The 22016-nt window shown below is 48.0% G+C and overlaps 1 protein-coding gene across 7 annotated transcripts in view; it reads left to right on the top strand.

Annotated features, from left to right (window-relative positions):
* Positions 1–17305, top strand: part of Sipa1l1 (signal induced proliferation associated 1 like 1) — a 287298-nt gene extending 269993 nt beyond the window's left edge. For 6 of the 7 annotated variants that reach the window (XM_057782143.1, XM_057782147.1, XM_057782146.1 and 3 more), the window contains 7 exons: positions 1235–1471; positions 2229–2394; positions 7780–8026; positions 10873–11019; positions 12087–12201; positions 14799–14883; positions 15584–17305. In XM_057782143.1, coding sequence (XP_057638126.1) covers positions 1235–1471; positions 2229–2394; positions 7780–8026; positions 10873–11019; positions 12087–12201; positions 14799–14883; positions 15584–15727 — 1141 coding nt within the window. In that variant the 3' untranslated portion in view covers positions 15728–17305. The remainder of the gene's footprint in view (positions 1–1234; positions 1472–2228; positions 2395–7779; positions 8027–10872; positions 11020–12086; positions 12202–14798; positions 14884–15583) is intronic. The other variant, XM_057782150.1, reaches the window with a different exon arrangement.
* Positions 17306–22016: the final 4711 nt, after the last annotated feature.

Below are 22016 nucleotides of genomic sequence, written 5' to 3'. Positions count from 1 at the left end.
TTTGTGTAGGCCTGGATATTCTGAACTCATTCTATAGACCAGACTGGCCCTAACTATGGGTCCTCCTGCCTCTGCCTCCCAAATGCTGGAATTAAAGACATGTGCCACCACCATAGCCTGCGTGGATATTTCTTAACTTTAATGGGCTTTTCTGATCTCATTTATAAAACACTCTGCCTCTGTTATAAAAATGTTCTCCCATATTATGGTTCAGAATCTATGGGTCTTTTTAAATATACAATATAGGTATGACTGATCTTGTTTAAGGCCAGAGGAGTGTCAAGATTTGTTTTTACCATATTGTCCCACCAGTGGGCTCTGGGTTTTGTTCCCACCGTAACCCTTTAAAATGTTCTGATAGCTTCACAGTTGCAGAAAAGTTGCCAAGCTAGAGTTCCTGTGGACCTCGTCCAGCTTCCCCTTTGTCATATCTCCCATTGCTGAATGGCTCCTCAGTCACAGCTGCACATCACTGCGGACTGGTGCCTTGCTCTTGTTCGTCAGGACAGTTAGCTTTGACAAATAGTACCACCGAGGAATGCCTCATTACGTCTCTTGTAGAAGTCGCCTAACCTTAGATTTCTCCTAAGCAGAACTCTGCATTGCTCATAGTGTGGACGTGGGCTGTGAGGGACCTCAGAAAGGAAGTATGGGGATCCTGTGTGTGGGTGGATGAGATAAGAAGAGTCTGCCTTATTCAGGCTTAAAACTTGTCTGGTGATGAGCAGTCTTTGTGAGTCACTATGAATGCTAGATGCTACAGGGACACGGACCTCTGTGTGCCCTTGGCTGTGGGTGTCAAGGAGAGCTGTGTCCCTGACTTGGTCTCCCTCTAGCCCTTAGTCTGGTCTTAGCATCACTGTAACTCCCAGATCTGAGGAAAGCAAGCAAGACAGACAGACAGACACTGAGACTTCTACTCCTTGTCCTATCCCTTACCCCTTCTGGACATCAGTGGGGCCAGTGTGTTTGAAAGTGCCCCTCAGCCTTAAATGCTTCTACTTTAACTTAAAGTGCAGACCAAGCCCCACTGAGAGCACTTTGAGAGCAGACAGCTAAATGACACAGGGAGGTCAGGAAAGCCGGGTGGCCATCCCTTTTAATTGTTGATTTTTATTCAGATCTCATTTTTCCCTAACCTCGCCTTCACCCCACCTTGGACACCACTTCTGCAGCTGACATGGCGACCCTGGGTAGACACAGGAGTCACTGTCTATGTCTTGCCTCCCCACAGCACCATGAGCTCCCGGCACTCTGCCAGCCCCGTGGTGTTCTCCAGTGCCCGAAGCTCACCCAAAGAGGAACTTCATCCCACCACGTCCTCCCAGCTCGCACCATCCTTCTCCTCTTCCTCGTCCTCCTCTGGGCCTAGGACTTTCTACCCCCGCCAGGGTGCCACTAGCAAGTACCTGATTGGATGGAAAAAGCCAGAAGGAACCATTAACTCCGTGGGATTTATGGATACAAGAAAGTAAGAGTTCTTCTCCTTCTAAGTGGTGGTTGGTTTTCTTGGCACACAGAAAGAGCTAGGGCAGACTCTTAGCCCAGGATGCCGGGCTGGGGGCTGGTGTTGGAGGGATTGGCCTATTGGGGGGATTTTTCTTTCTTTTTTTAAATGGGAAAAAATATTTTTCATGTAATGTATTCTTATCACACTTTTCCCCCAAGAGATTTTATTTGCTAAGTAATTTTTTTCTCTAAATTATTCCTCTGCCTCATTGCTTGAGTAAGATGTACTGTGAAACATTCCGATCTGAGATCTTGAGCTGTCATCGGAAAGAGCTGTATGAACAACACATTCTGGGTGATGAGCCTCCAGCCTTCTGTCCGTCACAGCCTTTCTGTGGACCCCTTCTTAGCTGGGCCCATAGGACCACGAGGATATTAAAAATTGAATGACTGCCCCAAAGGATAAAGGCCCTTTCCATGTAATATTCCTATCATTTTGCTTCCGCTGTATAAAGGTGGCCCTGGAGATCCGACTCTGGTGTCCTGTCAAGTCTGCTGCTAGTGTTGGCTAAATGGGGCAAATGGTTTCCTGTAGAGGAGGGATCTTCTTATGGTACAGATTTTATTTGGTGTTTCACATTGGCTCTGTTTCTCCAACCAGCACTGACCTGAGTAGATTCTATGTAAACAGGAGCATACCCTTTTCACGTGCCTCACTTCCCAGCTCCCATCCCTTGAGCCAATCCTATGGACTCCATTTTCACCATCTCTCTCTGCAGGCGTCATCAGAGTGATGGTAATGAGATGGCCCACACTAGACTCCGAGCCTCAACCAGGGACCTGCGGGCATCCCCCAAGCCCACCTCCAAGTCCACCATTGAGGAGGATCTAAAGAAACTCATCGACCTTGAGAGCCCAACTCCGGAGTCACAGAAGAATTTCAAGGTAGAAGGCAGGCTGGAGTAATGGCAGAGGAAAGCCAGACGTGATAGGAACTTGGGCTGAGGGTGCTGGGGACTCCTCTTCCTCAGTGCTGAGCACTCTGTCCCCGCAGCCGCATCTCTTTAGTGTGGGTTCCTGTTAAGCTGTCCTTTCTCTAGCCCTCTCTTTTAGTATGTCCTCTTCTGAGTGCATGATTCCTTGGTCTGCACTTAAATGTCATCACTTCCAGGACTCTGGAGAGACACCTGTGGCTCCTTGTCAGTTAGCATGTTCTCCGTATGTCCTCCAGTCTGCCTGCTGTCCATAAGGTCCCCCTCACGTGTGTCCCCAGCAGGCCCCACTTCTGATGAGCACAGTAATACTCTCCACATGTCAATCAAAGGAACTGCCTCATGGCCAAACTCACAGTTCTCTGTACTGAAAGCCTCGTTTCCCCCTGAGAATTCCAGACTGTGCATGTCTTCCCTGGAGCCACATCCTCCTCTGTGCCCATCTCAAATACTCACATGCAGCTAATGTGTGCGTTCAGCAGTAGCCAGCCTTCTGCTGGACTGCTGGGCAGGTGTTTCCGCCTGCCTCATTGCAGGGCCTGGACAGCTTCTGAAGGCTCTCCACACCTGTGTTCTCTGAAGCACGGGCCTGAGGAATTCCTTCTCTCCCCTTGGGAGGTATTTCTGCTGACGTGCTTTGAGCAGCCCCAGGAGAAGGAAGGTCATGGCAGTGAACGCTGAGGGTCTCTCTCCTTGAACTTCTTCTGAACCTTGCACTTCACCCTGAGTCAGGCTGACTAGAAAGCTAAGTTTCCGAATGCCAAGCAAGTGATGAGAATGAAAGCCAGAAACGCCCCCCACACCCCAGCCTCCGCTGCAGTCAGAATGGGTGTACACCAGGTGAGCGGCCTGGTGCTCCTGTCACCTCCACGCTTTCCTGTGCGTGTGTGTACACGCACCACCCACAGAGATCAGATATGCCCCTAGACTGAAAAATCCCCATTTATAGGAATTACATATATCCCAAGGGCCACTCTGGGGTTTTGCTGAGAAATAAATGATTTGTTAACATGATTTATGTGACTAAATGATTTAGGGATACAGCCATTCCTGAGTTCTGTCATTTCTGTTTCGGAAGCCAGCACTTAGCAGTTCTGACTCATCATCCAGGGAACAAACGGTTCCCTTAGCAACCTTGAGGAAGATGGCACTTGAAACAGCCATCAAAACCCAAGGTGGCATGTTAAAACTCTGCAGGCCCAGTTTCAATGTAAGAATTATTTCACATGTGCTCTTTGAGGTCGGAAGATAGTAAAACTTGCCCAGGAAGGAGTCGTTCCCTAAATCCTACTTGAAAGGCTTTTTTGGCTGGGGGTGAGCTCAGAGTTTCCGTTCCTTAGATTTACTCCTGCAGTGGGAGTAATTGGAGGCAAATGTCTGTCTGCCCTCATTTCAGCTCCTGGCTTTAATTTCCAGAACGTATTCTTTTAGCGTTTCTGCTAAAAGTGAACGAGGATGCACTTTCTCTGTGGTAACTGACTACGGTATGGGACCCTCTGCAAAGACAGGGCTCCTGCTGGCTCTGACCACCGCAGCAGAAGACTGGAGCAGCAGCGGCCAGTGCTCTTTCCTCCCAGTTTATCCCTCTTCGTCTGCTTTTGTTTCAGATGAGTTCAGCTAAGTAGCTATGGTGACTTCTGATTGACCATGGTTCTGTGGTGTAAGGCAGGCTAGCATAGCCTTGAGAAGCCTCCCAGGCCAGGCCTGACTCAAGGCTTCGGGCCAGCAGCAAGCTTCAGGAAGAGGCCTAGGGGAGCCATTTCTGGCCTAGAGACTTGGAGCCCACAATGGGCGGGCTTCCTGTCCTGTGATCCGTCAGTCCTCACTTTGCTTCCCGCAGAATTAGTCAGTGCTCTGCCCCCAGCCTTGAGAATGCTGAGGGAACTGTAACACCCACCCACTGCCAGAATGGGACCGCCTTGTTCTTCCTGCTTCCCAGCCAGTGCTCCTCAGGTGCATCCGAGCAAGGGACTCCACATAGCGCTAGTATGTAGGAAAAGCAACTAGTTTCTTGTGAGTGATCAGGACAGGGATAGCAAGGGGTGAAGAGGTCTGAGTCACTGCTGGCAGGAGTGCAGATGTGGGCTGTGATCAAATTGGGGGAATCATTGGTCTTGGTCTCCAAATGCCTCAATAGTTTTAAATTCACCCCCCTACCAGTTTTGTTTTTTTTTTTTTTTTTTTTTTTTTGGTTTTTCGAGACAGGGTTTCTCTGTAGCTTTGGTGCCTGTCCTGGAACTAGCTCTTGTAGACCAGGCTGGCCTCGAACTCCTAGAGATCCGCCTGCCTCTGCCTCCCGAGTGCTGGGATTAAAGGCATGCGCCACCACTGCCCGGCCTCCCTACCAGTTTTTAAAGTAAAATCATCCACAAAAGCTCCATTTGTACTGAACTTCTGTGATAGAAGATAAGGCTGATGTGGGCTATGGTCCCCACCTAACCCTCTCCCTATCAGTGATTGCCCTAAGAAACTCTTTGGGCTCCCTGGAGCATGAGTTGAGACCCTTTTGCACCTGTCTGTGTGCTCTCTGAAAGCTGGGTCTGACACCCACCTGGGAGCGTCTTTCCCTAGGACTGACCACACTGGTCCATAGTTCTGGGTTATCCCAGGTCCCATGCCCACAGCAGGCACTTGGTGGGTTTGCATATCTTTAAGTCTGGAAGTTGAAGAAGGATGGGGTGAGGTGTGCTGACAGTTCTTAACAAGTCAGGGTGCTGCTTGTATCTCAAGACAAGCTCCCAGGCAGATTGTGTCCTTCACACCTGCCCTGCTTCTCTGTGGGTCAGGATCTCATAGCAGCTGATACAGTGGCCGTCCAGAGAACTGTGATAGTTCCCAGAGAGGCAAACAGGAGTTGGCTTAGAGTTTGTCTCCTGAAACCCTCAGGCTAGAGATGCTCACTGGAAATTAAATCTCTGCTAAAGCCTGAAGAACTAAGAAAGATCCAGTGGGACATGTTAAATACTGGAATCTGAGAGCTACGTGTGGCTGGCAGGAGCCTCATGTGAAAGTTCTAGAACCTTGAAAACAGAAAATAGGTGATTTCATTGTACCAAAACAAAGCTAGTTAGAAATCTATTTAATGTCCACTCCTCTCCATAGAATGGTTAAAGAGCTGTCCTTTCTCTCAGAGACTGCTCATAGTCGCTTAATCTTAGGCCAGGTCGTACATACCTGGAATTGAACTCATAACCATTTTAAAGAATAGTTACTGATTTATGTTTGTGTGTATGTGTATAATGGGTATGTGTGTATAGTTTGTATATGTGTGTATAGTTTGTATGTATGTGTTTATATGAGAGCGTATGTCTGCCACGGTTCATGCATCTACCTTGTTTGAGGCAGACTTTATCTTGTTTATTGCTGGGTGACATGCTCCAGCTCGCTGGCCTGCAAACTTCTAGAGCTTTCTCCTGCCTCTGTCTCCCTTCTCAGCAAGGAAATGTGTCATAAGTCAGAATTCTATTGCTGTGAAGAGCTACCTATGACCACAGCAACTCCTATTTTAAAAAATAAAATTTAACTGGGGCTTGTTTCCAGTTTGTTTAGTCCATTATAATGATGGGAGCATGGAGGCACACAGGCAGACATGGTGCTGGGGAAGTAGCTGAAGGCTACATCCGGATCCCACTGGCTGAGAAGAGATTCTGGGCTTGGAATGGGTTTCTGAAACTTCCTCCAACAAGGCCACACCTCCTAATCCTTTCAAATAGTGCCACTCCCTAGTGACCAAGCATTTAAATCTATGAACCTATGTCACCATTCTTGGATTGCAGACACATGTCACCCTGTCCAGCTTGTACATGGATCCCGGAGATCCAAACTTGGGTTGTCAGGCCCTCCATGAGAAGTGCTTTTACCCACTGAGCTACCTCATGGCTCCTCATCCTGGATTGTTTAAGTGAGAAGCTTGTTACCACATTGGTCATACTTTATTCTTATTTACAGTGTGTCTAAATGATAATTTGTGCATCCCTGGAGGGATGAGGTGTTGGGTTGATTGGTTGATTGAGATTGATTGATCGGCAAGAAGGCCCAACTGGTGAAAGCACTTGCCCCAAAAGCCTGAGGCCCCCAGTTCAATCCCCATATAAAACTGGAAGAAGACTGACTGACACCACAGAGTTGCCCTGTGTCCTCCACACATTTGCCACGGGCACATGTGCCCCCACACATATTACACAATAAATAAAAATTCTTATTTTCCAAAACTGATGAGATCTGGCTACCTGGAGAGACCGAATTAGAGCTTGTGCTTTCGTTACTCATGGCAAGAGCCACCTCGTGTGTGTTCATGTTGTTGTTTGTATTTATGTTTATTAGTGTTTTGACTGCATGTTTTTCTGTGCACCACATATATGCTTAGGCCAGAGAGGGGGTTGCATCCCTTGGAACTGGAGTTGTAGATGGTTATCAGCTGCCATGTTGGATGCCGGGACTTGAGCCCTTGGTCCTCTGCAAGTGCACCTAGTGCTTTTAACTGCTGAGCCATCTCTCCAGCCTTGAGTGCATGAGTTTTGATAATCATCTCCTGGCTGCCCACCAATTACACTGTCTGTCATCTGGTAAGCTTCTAAAGCTCCCTGTCCCTGTTCCTGGCTGTTCCTTGGCTATCCATCCCTGTTCCTGGGACTCACACCCTCATCTTCTAGCCTCCTGGCAGGTGCTGTTGTGATCAGCCAGCATTTCACCAAGCAGTTGTGACAATCCAGGCAGATGCTTGGCTCACGATGATGGCTATGGAGTGTAAGCCCAGGGACATTACAGGATCTGGTCAAAGACATGGGATTCAGATAAGTTCATATTTAAGACTAGGGGTGCTGGTGCATACCTTTAATGGGCAGGTGGATCTCTTGAGTTCCAGGCCTGCCAGGGTTACATAGTAAGGACCCCACACACACACACCTCTAAAACAAACAAAAAAATCATTTATCTTGTTACTCAATACCACATAATATTGATAGATCATGAGTCTGAGCTTCATTCTGAGCATGGATCCTAGAATGTAGGATTTGATGGAGCTTCAAGACTAGATGGGGCTCAGGCTGGAGAGATAGCTCAGTGGTTAAGAGCACTGCCTGCTCTTCCAAAGGTCCTGAGTTCAATTCCCGGCAACCACATGGTGGCTCACAACCATCTGTAATGAGGTCTGGTGCCCTCTTCTAGCCTGCAGGCATACATGGAAGGAATGTTGTATACATAATAAATAAATCTTTAAAAAAATAAAAAAGACTGGATGGGGCTCATTTTGAGGCAGCACCTCACTGCTTCACCCACTCCACCTTGGTCTTGTTCTCTACCCTGGTGCCCTGACCCCAGACTGTCTTCTGTTTTCCAGTTCCACGCACTGTCCTCCCCACAGTCTCCGTTCCCCCCCACCCCTACCTCCCGGCGGGCCTTGCACAGGACATTGTCTGATGAGAGCATTTACAGCGGCCAGAGGGAGCACTTCTTTGCCTCCAGGGCCTCCCTTCTAGACCAAGCCCTGCCCAACGATGTCCTCTTCAGCAGCACCTACCCGTCTCTCCCCAAGTCGCTTCCACTGAGGAGGCCATCTTACACACTGGGAATGAAGTCGCTGCATGGTAAGTGTGCCTGCAGCTGCAGCTGGGCAGTCCGGTGGGTGGCCCACGGCCCAGCATGGCAAGCAGCCATTTGTCTCCTTGGGGTGTAGTTGTAGAGGGATTCCTACCTCTGCCTCATCCTTCAGTTGCCCCCTTCCTCCTATAATCATAGACCACAGGTCACCTCAGCATTGGTCAGCACAGGTTGTTAGACCTTACCCAAGACCTGCTGAATTGACTTGACTCTGAAAGAACAGTCTGGTAATTGGTGTTCTTGGCAGATGTCCTAGCTGCTGAAATAGCGCTGGGCAGACAAGGCTAAGGTGAGATTAATAATCATAGAGATATGTGCTCTGCTTCCCTCAGCTGCCGTAAGAGCCCAGGTCTGTAGTTGTTCTGTCTCCTGACCAATGAGAGTATTGTCACTATCCACCACACCCACTCATTTACTGAGCCAGCCAGTCAGCAGGGCATCTTCCAGGAAGAGAACCAGGGATCATGACACCTCTGGGTCCTAGACCACAGTCATATATGCTGTGCTCGCTTTGTGGACTAGCTAGATCCCAGTTTGACAGCCATAGTCTGGGTCTTTAGACTTAATCTGCCCAAAGCCACTCCAGGGCTCATCTGATAGCCATGGCCAAGTCCAGCAGACGCACAGCACAGGACCTCATGTCCGGTCCTTTGCTATGCATACCATCCTGACCAGATTTCCCTCCTACATTTCCCTTCTATGAACTCAGCTGCAGCAGTCGTGTGTATCAGACCCGTGTTTCTTCCCCTCCTTTGGAGCCTATCTTCTGAGCCTCCTGCTTGCTCCACACTTCTTGAGCCCTCACTGATGCTCATGAACATTCTCCCACGCCTCCATCCTACTCGGGCACGTCCCAAGCTGCCTCTCACTACCCAGGGACCATGCCACCTTCCTTTGATCCTTCCTCCACCCACCTACAGCTGAAGTCTAGATTTTCTTTGCCTTAGAGAGTCACTCCCAGTGAACCGAAGTCAACACATGAAGTACTGCTTTCTGGCACAAGCTCTCTAGAGCAGCGGTTCTTTTATACAGTTCCTCATGTTGTGGTGACCCCAACCATAAGGTTATTCTCGTTACTACTTCATAGCTGTAATACTGCTGTGAATCAATCATAATGTAAATATTTTTGGAGATAGAGGTTTGCCAAGGGGGTCGCAACCCAGAGGTTGCAAACCGTTGCTATAGAATAAGCCCCTCTGTGAAAGCTTCATATAATCTCACCTTGTCCCCTTTTCCCCATATAGGGGCCACTGTTCATGAATCCCTTCACTCCTACGATCCTCCCTATCTTGAGAACTTTTCTTCTCTCCAACCCTCACAAGCAATGAAAAGTAGCCTGCCACCCTGCTGCCACCATCCCCATCCATGTGCGTGCACACACGATCATGCCTCAGAATGGGTCTGGCCTCTGGAGGCTTATATTCTAAGGAGTAGTCCAGAGGAACAGCTTCCACTCGGGGGCAGACAGGAGGGGAGGGACACATGTCCTCACTGTGTACCTTCCTATCTGACTTCCTGTCCCATGCTCACTGCCTCGTTTGGTGTCTACCACTGAAATGTATTGGGGTGGTGGAGGTGGTAATTGTGCCCCCTTTATCCTTGTATGGAAACTGGAGCATCAGGGATGAAAGTGCAGAAAGATGATAAATGGCCAACAAAGTTATCTGCTCCACCTGCATACCCTTGAAGGGATCAGGTTTAAATACAGCCGAGCGTTGACTGTCTTCCAGGGTTTGCTGACGTCATTTCCTCATAATTCTGCTTGTTTGCGTACACTGACAGCCAGCAGCTGCACCTCAGCAGTTTGTACGGAAAGCATGCACTGACCGAACCTTGGCTTGTGGGGCTGGCGTCACAGGCACAACTCTCATCCCTGTAAATGGGGATTTCTGGAGCCACACTGCTTTGTAGTGAGCTCAGGTCTGTTTCAGGGCTTCGGTGCTGCAGCACATTTGAGGGGTGTCCTCTTGGAATACATGCTGTGCTGCTTTCACCCTGGCTGCTGCCTCTAGGTTTCCTACTTTTCACTTACTGCCTTCCCGACCCTGAGCAGCAGCATGCCCTCATGTGCCCAGGGTAGACCCTGGTAATCCAAGCAAGGGTTTTTATCATTGTCAGCTGTCACAGGGTTTAATGTTGGCAGTGAATAACCTTTTGCCTTAGAAAAAGGTGGCTGTCAGATTGCTGTAATATTGCTGATTGTTCAGGTGATTCCCCTGGTCCCTGGGCCCACTGAAAGTCCCTTCCTCGGCTGCTCCTGTGACAGACTTAGCACTCACAGTGTGACCTGATTGACTTCTCAATCTAGCTAACTACATCCAGCCGGGGAGCCAGTAGAGCATTCCTGGGATGCCACTCCTGCGTGAAGAGCCCACAGAAGCTGTGCTCAGATCCCAGTCCACATAAAAAGGCGCCCTGTTGCTTCTCTAGTAGGTGTTAGCATCCCTGGGTTGTATCTACAGTCCAGGTCTCCAATGGAGCAGGCCTCTTCTCCCCAGATGAACCTTTTGACACTGTGAAGGGAAGCTGAACACTAGAGCTAGCCCCGTACCCACAGAGCACAGGCAGTTCCTCCCCAGCAGACCTGTGTGTGACCTTGAAGGTGCAGAACTAAGTTTCTCATGACACGCATTCTTGGAGGAGAGATGGTGGGAGGTATTATTAAGATGGAAAGGACTGGAGGAAGCCAGATCTGCTTCACTAATGGCCTTCTAGACTAGACATTGATTCCATCAGCAAATGGCTTACACATCTCCTGTGTTAACGGGAAGTGGGTAGGTTCTTGAGTGCTTCTGCTATGGGCACCAGCGTTGTCCTGTTGTTCCTTCTGTAGGAGAGTTCTCCGCCTCGGACAGCTCCCTCACCGACATCCAGGAGACCCGAAGGCAGCCTATCCCTGACCCCGGACTAATGCCCCTGCCTGACACTGCCGCGGACTTGGATTGGTCCAACCTAGTAGATGCCGCCAAAGCCTATGAGGGTGAGTGAGGTTGCTGACAATCCACACAGGTCACCAGAATCCTGAAGGCCAAGCCACAGGGTACCGGGATTGTGATCAGGTCTGAGCAATGTGCCATTGTGGGCACAGTAACAAGTGTGCTTCACCTATACTGCTGGAACCCAGGCTCTAGTGCTGAGATCTGGTGGGCCAGACTCTGGACTGGGAACATCTTACACTCAGATGGAACCTGAAGTTCCCTCTGTACAGAAATTCATGTGACTCCTGTAACTTGTAAATCTGGGGCCCCTAGGATGCTCTGGTCCGTGGAAACAAGAGCCTAAACACAAGGCGGTGTGTGCTGACATGGACTGTCTTGTGTCCTTTCTTCAATAAAGACTGACTTTGCTCTAAGATTATCCTTCCAAAACTTTTCATTGCTAAAATGTTCTTTATAAAGTTGCAGTAACAGAGTAATTTTTGTTTATTGCTCTCACTTATGAGGATTGAAAGTGACTATTCTGTCAGGTGCCCATTTAAACAGTGGGGTTATTAGGCTGCAGAATTCAGAAATAGAGCAACCAGCAGACATCCATCACCGCCTTCCTGCTTCTTTAGCTCATGGGAACACCTCTATTCCCAATGGGTTTGTCATTTACAAACTAATCTTACAAACTTTAAGTTGGGATATGTCTGAGCATTTGGTGTGAGCACCAGAGCTGGCCACACATACTGTGGAAAGCATCCTTCAAGAAGGATCAAGAAGTATCATTTTAGGCTTTCAGGGCATGTACATCTTTATAAAAGCCTTGGCATAGAATTTGGCGCAAGCCCTCTTTCTGGAGAAACTGTCACCAGAACACTGCTTTGGTAAACAAGGAAAGGGGGCTAGAAATGGATTCGCAGAAGCTGTCTTTTCAAGGGCACTTAGACTATCACTGTCTCTTCAGTGGAAGAGCACAGTCCCCTCCTGGGAGGGTTAGAGACTGTTGAGATGTACCTGTGTGTTGGTACCATCGACATGTTGACCGTATGTAGACTGGCGGACTTTGCAGATAGGGCCCCAGGGATGCGCCTCTGTTCTTGATGCTCTCTTACTTCTCTTCCAGTCCAGAGAGCCTCGTTTTTTGCTGCTAGTGATGAGAACCATCGCCCCTTGAGTGCAGCCTCCAACAGCGACCAGCTGGAGGAGCCGGCCCTGGTCCAGATGAAGTCGTACAGCAGGTTGGTCACCCAGTGCTGAGGGCACTGTGCACCATGTGTCGCCCCCAGTAGTGGCAGATGTGACGAAGAGGAGATGGAAGGCCCGTGGATGAGCTGAGTGAAGCTCAGCTGCAATGCCAGATACTTGGCTTTGTAGTTAGAACTCTTTATAACTGACTACTGTACACACTATTAAACTGGCTTTGATGCTTAAGGAGAAAGTTATGAATGTTATTGTTATTTAATGTCACAATTCACCTGTGCCCCTGGAGTATATTAGGTAAAGTAAGAGAAAACATTGGTCACATATGTCCCTGAGCTCTTGAGAATTAGTCTTTGAGTCTGTTTTTTGTGTTTTCTCGGTTGCTATTTTGGCCGCCTGTACTTCCATCTGCTCAGCTTCCAGCATCCTGCCTCTGCTGTCCTGTGTTTAAAACAGGACGGCAGGCTGGCTAAGAACATTTGTGAGATGGGGCAGGTCGGTAGTCACTGAAGCCAGGAGAGCCCCTGGATTCCGGTTGTGGACTGTGTGGGAGTAGTTTCCTGTTTCCCTTAGTTTCCAGTGGTAGAGGTGTGTACCCAGCAGCCCACCGTGGAGCACACAGTGACACCTCCATGCAGAATAGTCTCATCAGCTGGACATCCCTGCCCTGCATCCTCCTGGGAATGGCTGGGAACCAAAGTATCTAAGCCGGGCGTGGTAGTGCATGCCTGTAATTCCACATTCTGGAGGCTGGGGCAGCAGGCTCAGACCACCAGCTGGGCTACATGTGGAGACCTTTTCTCCATCAAACCAATGTACTTCACACCTACACATATATTCAAATATCTGTGAGATGTGGCAAGAAGCAGGTAATAATAGGGGAAGAGAGGCTGATGTACCACACTGCTCTAAGTCTGAACAAGTCTGCAGGGGTGTGTGCTTAGTTTCTTGTTAATTAAAATAGAGCGATGTCACAGGCCCTCGTACTGGGACAGATAGGGTGCACAGAGGGGCAGACTACTCAGAACTTTGGGGAGAAGAAAGAAAACCCAGCTGAAGGACTGCACAGAGAAGCGTGAGCCTGCCTTTCTGGGACGAGATCGTTAGTACTGATCACAGGAGGAGGGGAAGATGGGCTCAGTAGAGCAGATGCAGGTGGGGTGCATCCGCCTTACTACCCTGTCAGTGCACGCGCTCAGAGTTCCTCCTGGGGAGCCTGTGGAGTGGAGTTGGGCTCCAGAGGGCTCCCTGAGGGCAGCACCCTGCCAGGCTTTGTGAGGGGCAAGGGTTTCCCCACATAGCTTCCTCTGTTGTACATGTTTGTCCTTCAGCCCAGCACTGACCGGCTTGTGGAACCACATTGTGAGTTGCCACTGACCTACAATCCAGTCAGTGTCAACTTTTGGTTTTGTCTGAGGAGTCTGGAGATCAGTATCCCTCACCTTGCGTTCAGTGAACTGTGACCTTTACTTTTGAAACCTGATGCAAATATAAAATTAAGAGAATAGTCACGCAACTCATTATTAGTCAGGAATTCCAACTTGAACTTTGACGTTTTAACTACATTTAAAGAATACTGTTATACCATGTCTTAGAAGACCAAGAGTTAACATCTCTGGTTCTATAGAGTCCTCTGCCTTTTTTGTTTTGTTTTTTGTCTTTTGTTTCGTTTTGTTTTTTGAGACAAGGTTTCTCTGTAGCTTTGGAACCTCCTGGAACTAGCTCTTGTAGACCAGGCTAGTCTCAAACTCACAGATATCCGCCTGCCTCTGCTCTGAGTGCTGGGATTAAAGGCGTGCGCCACCACCGCCCGGCTGTTGTGTGATTCTTAAGGTCTTATGACATGACTAGAGCTTCCTCCAGGAAACTGTTGGCAGCTCACATTCACATTGAGGGGGGAAGAAATACTGCCTAATCCTCAGTCTTGAGTTTTGGGGGTGGCAGCACCCAGCGTGTGACCCTCAAGTGCATCCATACACACTTGGTGCTCCACTAGCAAGGTGCGATTAGCACTTTAACAAAACTGCTTTACAGGCCCTAATGGGGCCAAATCTGAGGCAGTGAGCCTGGACTGTCAGGCTTTTGAAACATGATGCCTCATGTTTTCAGTATTTAAAGATATTTAGACTAGCTAAGATGTGAGCATTGTATGTAGCTGCAGTGGCCTGCTTAGAGACAGAGCCTTTAGGAAACTCAAGATCTGCTGTTAGTGACCCCAATGCAGTATCCTGCATTAGCTACATACGTGTGTCACACACACACACACACACACACACACACACACACACGGTGGATCTCCTCCTTTGGAACTTCTAGAAGAGATCTAGAGAATGAACTGCCCTATATGACTGTTGGATCTGCAGGCTAGCTCCTGTGCTACCAAAGAGACCATTTTTATTGTCATCACCAACTCTTTCGTCAGATGCAATGGCTTTAACAAAGGAAGCTGTTGACCGGCTGTTCAAACTTGTATCGCCTATTAAGATCACCATTTTCTCTTTTTAAAGTTAAAAAAAAGTGCACATTGAGTTGCCATGCTAAGTAATTTGGCATTGAAAAACATTTTACAAAAAAGGGGGAAAACCAGCATCTGTGTAGGCGCCTGCCAGCGTGGCCTTTTGTCTCTCCCTCCCAGCAGTAAGGAGTCCTCTCCCACTCTGGCTTCTAAAGTGGACCAGTTGGAAGGAATGCTGAAGATGCTTCGAGAAGATCTGAAGAAGGTAAATGTTCTCAGAACAGTTTGTCCAGGCTGTGGGAACAAAATGCCGTTAACTAGGAGAGTTAGGGAGGTCAGGGGGACACGTGTGGGTATTTCCCTGCAGTTTCTCTGTACATGTGTTTGGGGCAGCATAGACCTTGGTGCCATTGACACACATGGTGTGAGAGGCCTTCATTGTCCTATGTACAGAAAACCTGGTCCCTTTGGGAGAAAGCCTTAGACTTCAGCCAGGCCTCTCTGGGCCTTGTCCTGACCTCCAACCCTCGTGACAGGTGTCAGGTACAGAGGTCCATGTCCTTGTTTGGCTTGTCAGACCAGGAGAACTAAACTTGTGTTTTACAGAGGTCCTCATGTCCTTATTTGGCTTGTCAGACCAGGAGAACTAAACTTGTGTTTCTTTGGTTTTGACTTCATCTAGGCATCAGCCACCAAAGCAATGGCCTAAAACTCTAAAGCTGGCTCTAAAATACACTTTAATATAATTGCACCCCAGCTAATCCTATAGTTCTGAGCTTTCTGGGCGCCCTTGGGCTTGAACCAGACGTGCGTGGGCATTTAGTAGGCTGGGGAATGGGAAAGGCCCACCTAAAGAGAGTCGAAGCTGCTTCTCCTGAGAGCTGGGCGAGATGGGTAGGCACCCCTAGGTTACGGGCAAGGTGGGTGGGCACCCCTAGGTTACATCTACTTGGCTTTTCCTTCAGGAAAAAGAAGACAAGGCCCACCTCCAGGCAGAGGTCCAGCACCTGCGTGAAGACAACCTGCGGCTGCAGGAGGAGTCTCAGAACGCCTCAGACAAGCTGAAGAAGTTCACAGAGTGGGTCTTCAATACCATAGACATGAGCTAGGGGCAGCTGAGGGGAGAGGAGGGGGCAGGCTGCTCTCTTCATTCCCGCCTTGGAAAGTATTCTCAGCATCCCTAGCTCCCCGCTGTGCTCCTGTGGGACAGTGCACAACACAATTGCAGACCAACAATCATTATCTGCCTTTTATAGAAAAGAAAAACAAAAAACTAAATAAAAATTTTAAAAAGTAAAATAAAAGTTTAACTGCTAAAATGTGAATGTCTTTATTTTTTGCACAATATCTTTATCTGTTATGTATTTACAAAGAAACTGGGCCCAGGACCAGAGTGTCCACGGCCCCTCAGCCTCTGCTTCCATCAGCTTTCTGATCTATTTCAGGTAATCCAAGATCTCCCCGTTATCCTGACAGACGTCTTTGTTTCTAGGGAAATAAAGGTTTTTCTTTTTAACTGTTTGTTTGGGAGTAGGGAGCAGTGTTTCCTTGCTGTCTTTCCTAAAATGCCTGAAGAAGGGCACTTTAAGGAAAGGTCACCCCCCTGCGTGGTCTGTGAGAGGCTTTTACCCTCTGCTCCTGTCTGCTCGAGACCTGCAGGGCCAGCACTGCTCACCTTCTGATCCTGCATCTAGTCCCCTCTTTTCCCAGAAAAAAAATGGTCCCCATTATGTTCCTCAGAGCTAGAACTCCTTGTTTGGCTTAAGTGAACCCCACTAATTAGAATCAACCTGTTCCACCTCCTGGACCCCTATTGTTAATTGGCTTCTGAATTTTCCCCAATGAAAACCTTACCTGTATGCATTTTTAAAACATTTTGGTCAAAAGTATATGTATATGTATAGTTTCTGTTTGAGATTTTTAAAGATGTAGCAAATTTTTTTAAGCTTGTTCAATATGACTAAATTAATTGACAAACCCTTTTCATCAAAGCAAGACTTCACCGGTGTTTTTAATTAGGAAAGCTAACAGTGAATGTTAAACTGTGAGTTTAATCCTTGCTTGTTCGGGGCAATGCCTATAATGAAATGGGCTCTTGGAACCTGCATGCCGCAGTGTGGCATTTACTCATAAAGGACTCTGCTGTAGAAGTTACTCCTGTGCTGTTCCTCCGTCTAGTGATGCAGGCGACTCTGGGCTCCTCGCCCTCACTGTTACAGAGCTCAGAGATGTGGGGCTGGCCCGGATGTTAAGTGGACCCAACTAGCCCTGGATTCCATCCCTGAAAGACAGGGTGGATGCCTCCTGCCTCCCCACACACGCCAGACGTTTATGCCATAGATTCACAAGTAACTGTGATTTCTCCGTGGGGTGTTTTTTCCTGTTAACATTTCTACCGCCGTGGGACGAGGAGGATTTGGGAGTGCTTTGTAAAGACTGCAGTCCACTCTTTCTAACGTGTGTGGAGGAGATTGTACATTGCCTGATGTCTCTCTGTAAATGAGAAATAACTGCTAACACTCGAGCATTCTGAAGTCTTGTTTATCTTTCTGAGTTTCCTTTTCATTTGGTTTTCCCTTTTCTTTGGGGACTTGGGGCAAGCTATTTATTAGAGTTTTTGCAACAGAGTTCTTGTTTGAAGCCTCTAAAGACTACTTGTAAAATTCAAACAATAAAATTCATTTTAAATCTCTTTTAAAATGGGTTGGTGTTATTGCTCGGGGTTTTCTCACTTGAGAGACCACCCAGGAATTCGCTGGCTCTTGCTTCCTGGTTTTTCTCATCAAGCTCCATTGAAGAGGAGGCCGGAAAGTGTGTCCTTTTCGAAGTGTAACCGGCTGCTTCGCTCCCTGTTTGTTCCCAGGTTCGTAGAGAATTCCCACCCTCCTCTCTCTGCGCATGACCATTTCCAGAGCATCATGTGGTCAGTTGCCTTTCCATTGTCCACATGTGCTTCTTCCATCACGACATTGTCGTTCCCTGAGACCAGCCACCCCTCCGCCCCTTTTTTTTAAAGAAAAGGACTCTGTCCTTTAACTCTCAATGTCAGACGTGTGTGCCCAGGGAATACAAATGCCTGTGAATATTAGACCATGCAAAATATAATCAGAGAAGGTAATCCACTGGAGAAAATCGGTGCTTCCTAAACTCAGAAATACACAGAAAAATGTTGTTTGTAATCCACCACATCACCCTTCCTCTCCAGTGGATCAGCTAATTTCAGAGCTGACACGGTTTCTTCTAGTTGGTTCAACAATTTCTTCAAATCCTAGAATTGCAAATCTAGGATAAGAGCAGATACCACAAGACACTGACTGACAAGCTTGAAGATCTGTTGTTCAGGCAAGGCTGGTGGTGTCGGGGAAGCCAGAGGATGGAGCTCAGTTGGCACAGTGTTTGCCTGACACGCACAAAGTCCTGCCCAGTGCAGTGACTAGGACACTCGAGGTGGAGTAAGGATCACAAGGTCAAGGTCAGTCTGGGATGTAGGAGGCCCCGTCTCAATAAATAGGGCAAAAACAGCTTGGTCTTGTGCCTTGCTTCTGAACGCCTTGGCAGGGGTAGGGACCATTGGGCTTTCTTGATGGAAGACAACTAGACAGGCCAGCTGGGCTCTAAACCTGTTGCAGGTGCCAAGTGGGTGGGATTTCTCCGTAGAAGAGGGTGGAATCCACAGTCAAGGATGGTTGGTTGGTAGCATACTCAGCACTCAAGAGGCTCCGGCAGGAGGATTGGAAGGTTTAGGAACAATGTGAGCTCAGCAGTGAGACTCTACTCAAAAAATAGATATAGTCCAAAGACAGAAAAACATGCAAGTGGAGACTGCTTTCATTTCTCAGCCACCCAGAACCAAATAATCACACAAAGACTATTAATTACAACACTGTTTGGCCAACAGCTCAGGCATATTCCTAGCTAGCTCTTACATCTTAAATTAGCCCATTTCTATTATTTATATTTTACCACAATGCTCATGGTTTATTACCTCACATCTTGCATCTTGGGTGGCTGCATGGCGACTGCCTGACTCTGCCTTTTTTCTCCCTGCATTCAGTTTCGCTTTCCTGCCTAGCTCTATTCTGTCCTGTCATAGGCCAAAGCAGCTTATTTATTAACCAATGGTAATAAAACATTCGCAGCATTCAGAGGGGAATCCCACCTCAGAAACAGGCCCATCTAGCAAGCACTTTACTTCCTGCTAGATGTAGTAGGAAACTCTGGTGTTGATAGAAGGCTCCCACATCTGCAGGGTTCTGCTTCTCAGAAGCAAAGAAATGGAGATCCGGGTGCACATCTGGTTAGAAACACAACTAGTAAAGATGTGGGTGCTGTTAGCCAGAAGCTGTGTAATTAGAAAACAACGATGTCACAGAAATATGACATCATTCCTCTACTAATGTCATGACCAATGGGAATCATCGTTCTCTGATGAGAAGGGCATTTGACTTAGACTGAGGTTCAAATTACATTTGTTAAGATGGCGTGGGCAGCCTTCCATAAGTTACCTTACAGCTGCTGAGTGTCAAATGACAACAGCCATGTGTAGGGACCATATGTGTAGAGCTGGCCTCCGCCAGACTGTGGGAACATTGTTCTCTGGGAGGGAATCCTGACATGTCAGGAAGAATCAAAATGAACGGGGCCACTCTGCTTAGAGTCTATAGATTTGAGTTCAGTGATACCTCAACCTGGAGCTTACTGCCTCATCACCCCGGGAAGTTGGATAAAGTCACTTGGCAGCTTCTTGGGAGCTGTGGTTTAACAGGTGTGGCATAGATACACAATACTAAAATGTCCAGCACATTCCCTTTGGGGATCGTGTTATAAGCATCAGTATTTAAAGAAACTAATTAGTCCATGCTAGATACCAGTATTGTGTTAATGGGTTTTCTAGCCCCATAGCACCTTACAGGAATAAACCATTTTACATTTGAAGGTAGTGTGTGGGGTTTTTAAGTCCCTCTTTCCCTCTTTTTACTGTTGTTTGGAACTAGCTCTGCCTAGGATTTTCTACCACTTGACTATTTGAAAGCCCGGGCTCCCTAGATGAGATTGGAATTCCTTCCCCGTTTAATTACATGAGGCCAGTTGCCAGATTAGCAAGAGGTAATGACCCTGGGGGTGGGGGTGACAAAGCAGGACCTAGGGTGGCCATTGAGCGCCTGAGCCAGGACCTCAGCAGATGGCCACAGGGCGGTATAGAACATGGGTTAGACTGGGTTCTAGGTTGGGAGTGTTGAAGTCACGTGGGTCACTTCTGAATCAGCCCACCCAGATCATCTCGAGTTCAACATTGACTGTCTCTGCTGAGATGATAACCATCGCCTACAGCCCTGGTCCTCTGTTGCTCCTCCGCATTGCTTTCCCTGGACCCATTGGACCCTGCATCCTTTCATTTCAGACATTTTCCATCTTGCCTTTGTGTGTCTGAGTCAGCATCCTTGAGACCCAAATGAACCTCCCACCTTCCCCTCCCCTCAGCACCATCATTCTGCCCTTTCCCTCACTACCTTTCAGCCCTGTGAACTCTCAGGTGTCCTTCCATTGTTCACCCTCAATGAGCCTGTATCGTTAACACCTCTTCAGCACCTGTGCCAGCCCTCAGAGCTCCGCTTCTAAACATGCATAGCTCATCTTACCGTTCAGTGTGGACTTCTCATGACCCATGTTCAACCCGGTGACCTCCCAAAGCTCTGGGCATCATACTCCAGGTCTGTAGAGAAGTATGCTTGCTGCTTTGGGGGATCTCAGCACACATCCTGTTGGTGCTTCTGTCTTTCCTTTTCCTGGCAAAGGGCTGTGTGCTTTCAATGGACCCGTCATCCCATGCAGCTTAGACCTTGTTTGCATACTCTGAGTCTCTAGTGCACGCCTTCAGCGCAGCTCTCCTTGGTATTTCCTAATTCGACCCCAAAGAAGGGAATCCCACTGTGGCTCTCTACCAATACAACCAGACCTTTGGGAATCTCACCTTGCCTATCTACAGTACAATCAGACCTTTGGGAATCCCACCTGCCTATCTACTAGTACAGCCAGACCTTTGTAAATGTAAGTGATTCAGGAAGGACGTGCTCTAAGGAGGACTCTGGGCTCATCACACACACATCCAAGGGCAAGTCCATGTACCCTGGATTGCACTAACAAACCCAAGGAAGTTGTTTGCTGGCCCAGGCCACCCCATGAAGCAGAGGTACACACACCGACCTTCCCTGGCCTGAGTTCCTGCAAGTGAAACCCTCTGAAGAAACACAGTTAAGAAGGAAGCTGTATCACAATTCACATAGCAGATTAGAGTCCCAGGAGTTGCCGAGAGGTGGTCCATTAGCCACTTACCTTCCTGAAGAGGTAGAATGGATTTGTAACTGATCCGGCAATTTTTCGAAAGCACTTAGGAGTATTCTAAATAGGAAGCTTAGCCGTTGCTTTGCAATCTTAGACAGTAAACATGCTTAACCCAGCCCCTGCTGGTGGTGTAAACAGAAACCCAGTGTAGGGACAATCAAATTAATGAGGCTATGCCTATCAAGCGTGTGAGACAGCAGAGCTAGGCTGTGTGGTCGGGAGGAGAGGGTGTAGGCGGGGTTCTGTGGCTTGCTGCAAGTATTTGGTGGATTACAGTTTGAAAGGGAACCCAGCCTTGATCTTTATGACCCTAAAGGCAAATCTCAGCTTCAGGGGATTAAAAGTACAGCTGCTAGAATTTATTTCCAAGGTCAATGGATTTTGGGTGGTCTCTGAGCTTGGGGTCAAGGGTCAGCCTTGAAGCCAGTTTATATCATTTCCTCTCCCATCTTTAATGGACCCTGGGTCTCTTACACCTTCGACTCACAGGACAGAATTGTACAGGAAAAGTGCTCCCCAGTTTCAGCTCTGCCTAGTCTAACTCCATCACTGTCCTGCCCCAGGTCCAGCCACCTGTGTTATGCCCATAAAGCCAGCTTTATCTTCCCGGGTGGCTATCATCCAAACACTGGAAAATAACGGTTCTTCTAAATGTATTTATTCTCCCGAACAAAAAGTCTCAATTTTCCCAACTCTTGCTATAGCCTTGTGGTTTCTGAGTTCTCCCCCATCGTGAAATAATCCTATAAAATATGTATTAAGGATAAAGTCACTTACTGTATATCATCCCATTGAGTTCTCACAGCAGCCCTGAACAGGATGAGGTCTATGAATGTCCCTATTTATAGAAGCTGAGGCCTCGAGAGGTCAAATCCTTTGCAGCAAAATAGCTACTAAATGTGATATTGGCTAGTAACTGTGGACTGAGATAGAAAGCAGGGCCATGATGCTAGAATCAGTGCCAAACCATGCTCTCTTTGTACAGCTCCCTTGCACAGCCTGTTTGTGGGAGCCTCAACAGACATTGTCAATGTCACTGGGGTGGTGGCTGTGATA

The sequence above is a fragment of the Chionomys nivalis genome, chromosome 10, assembly GCF_950005125.1.
Source record: "Chionomys nivalis chromosome 10, mChiNiv1.1, whole genome shotgun sequence".
Taxonomy (NCBI): Eukaryota; Metazoa; Chordata; class Mammalia; order Rodentia; family Cricetidae; genus Chionomys; species Chionomys nivalis.
The sequence above is the reverse complement of the archived record's forward strand: the minus strand, read 5'-3'. Positions and strand labels throughout refer to the sequence as shown.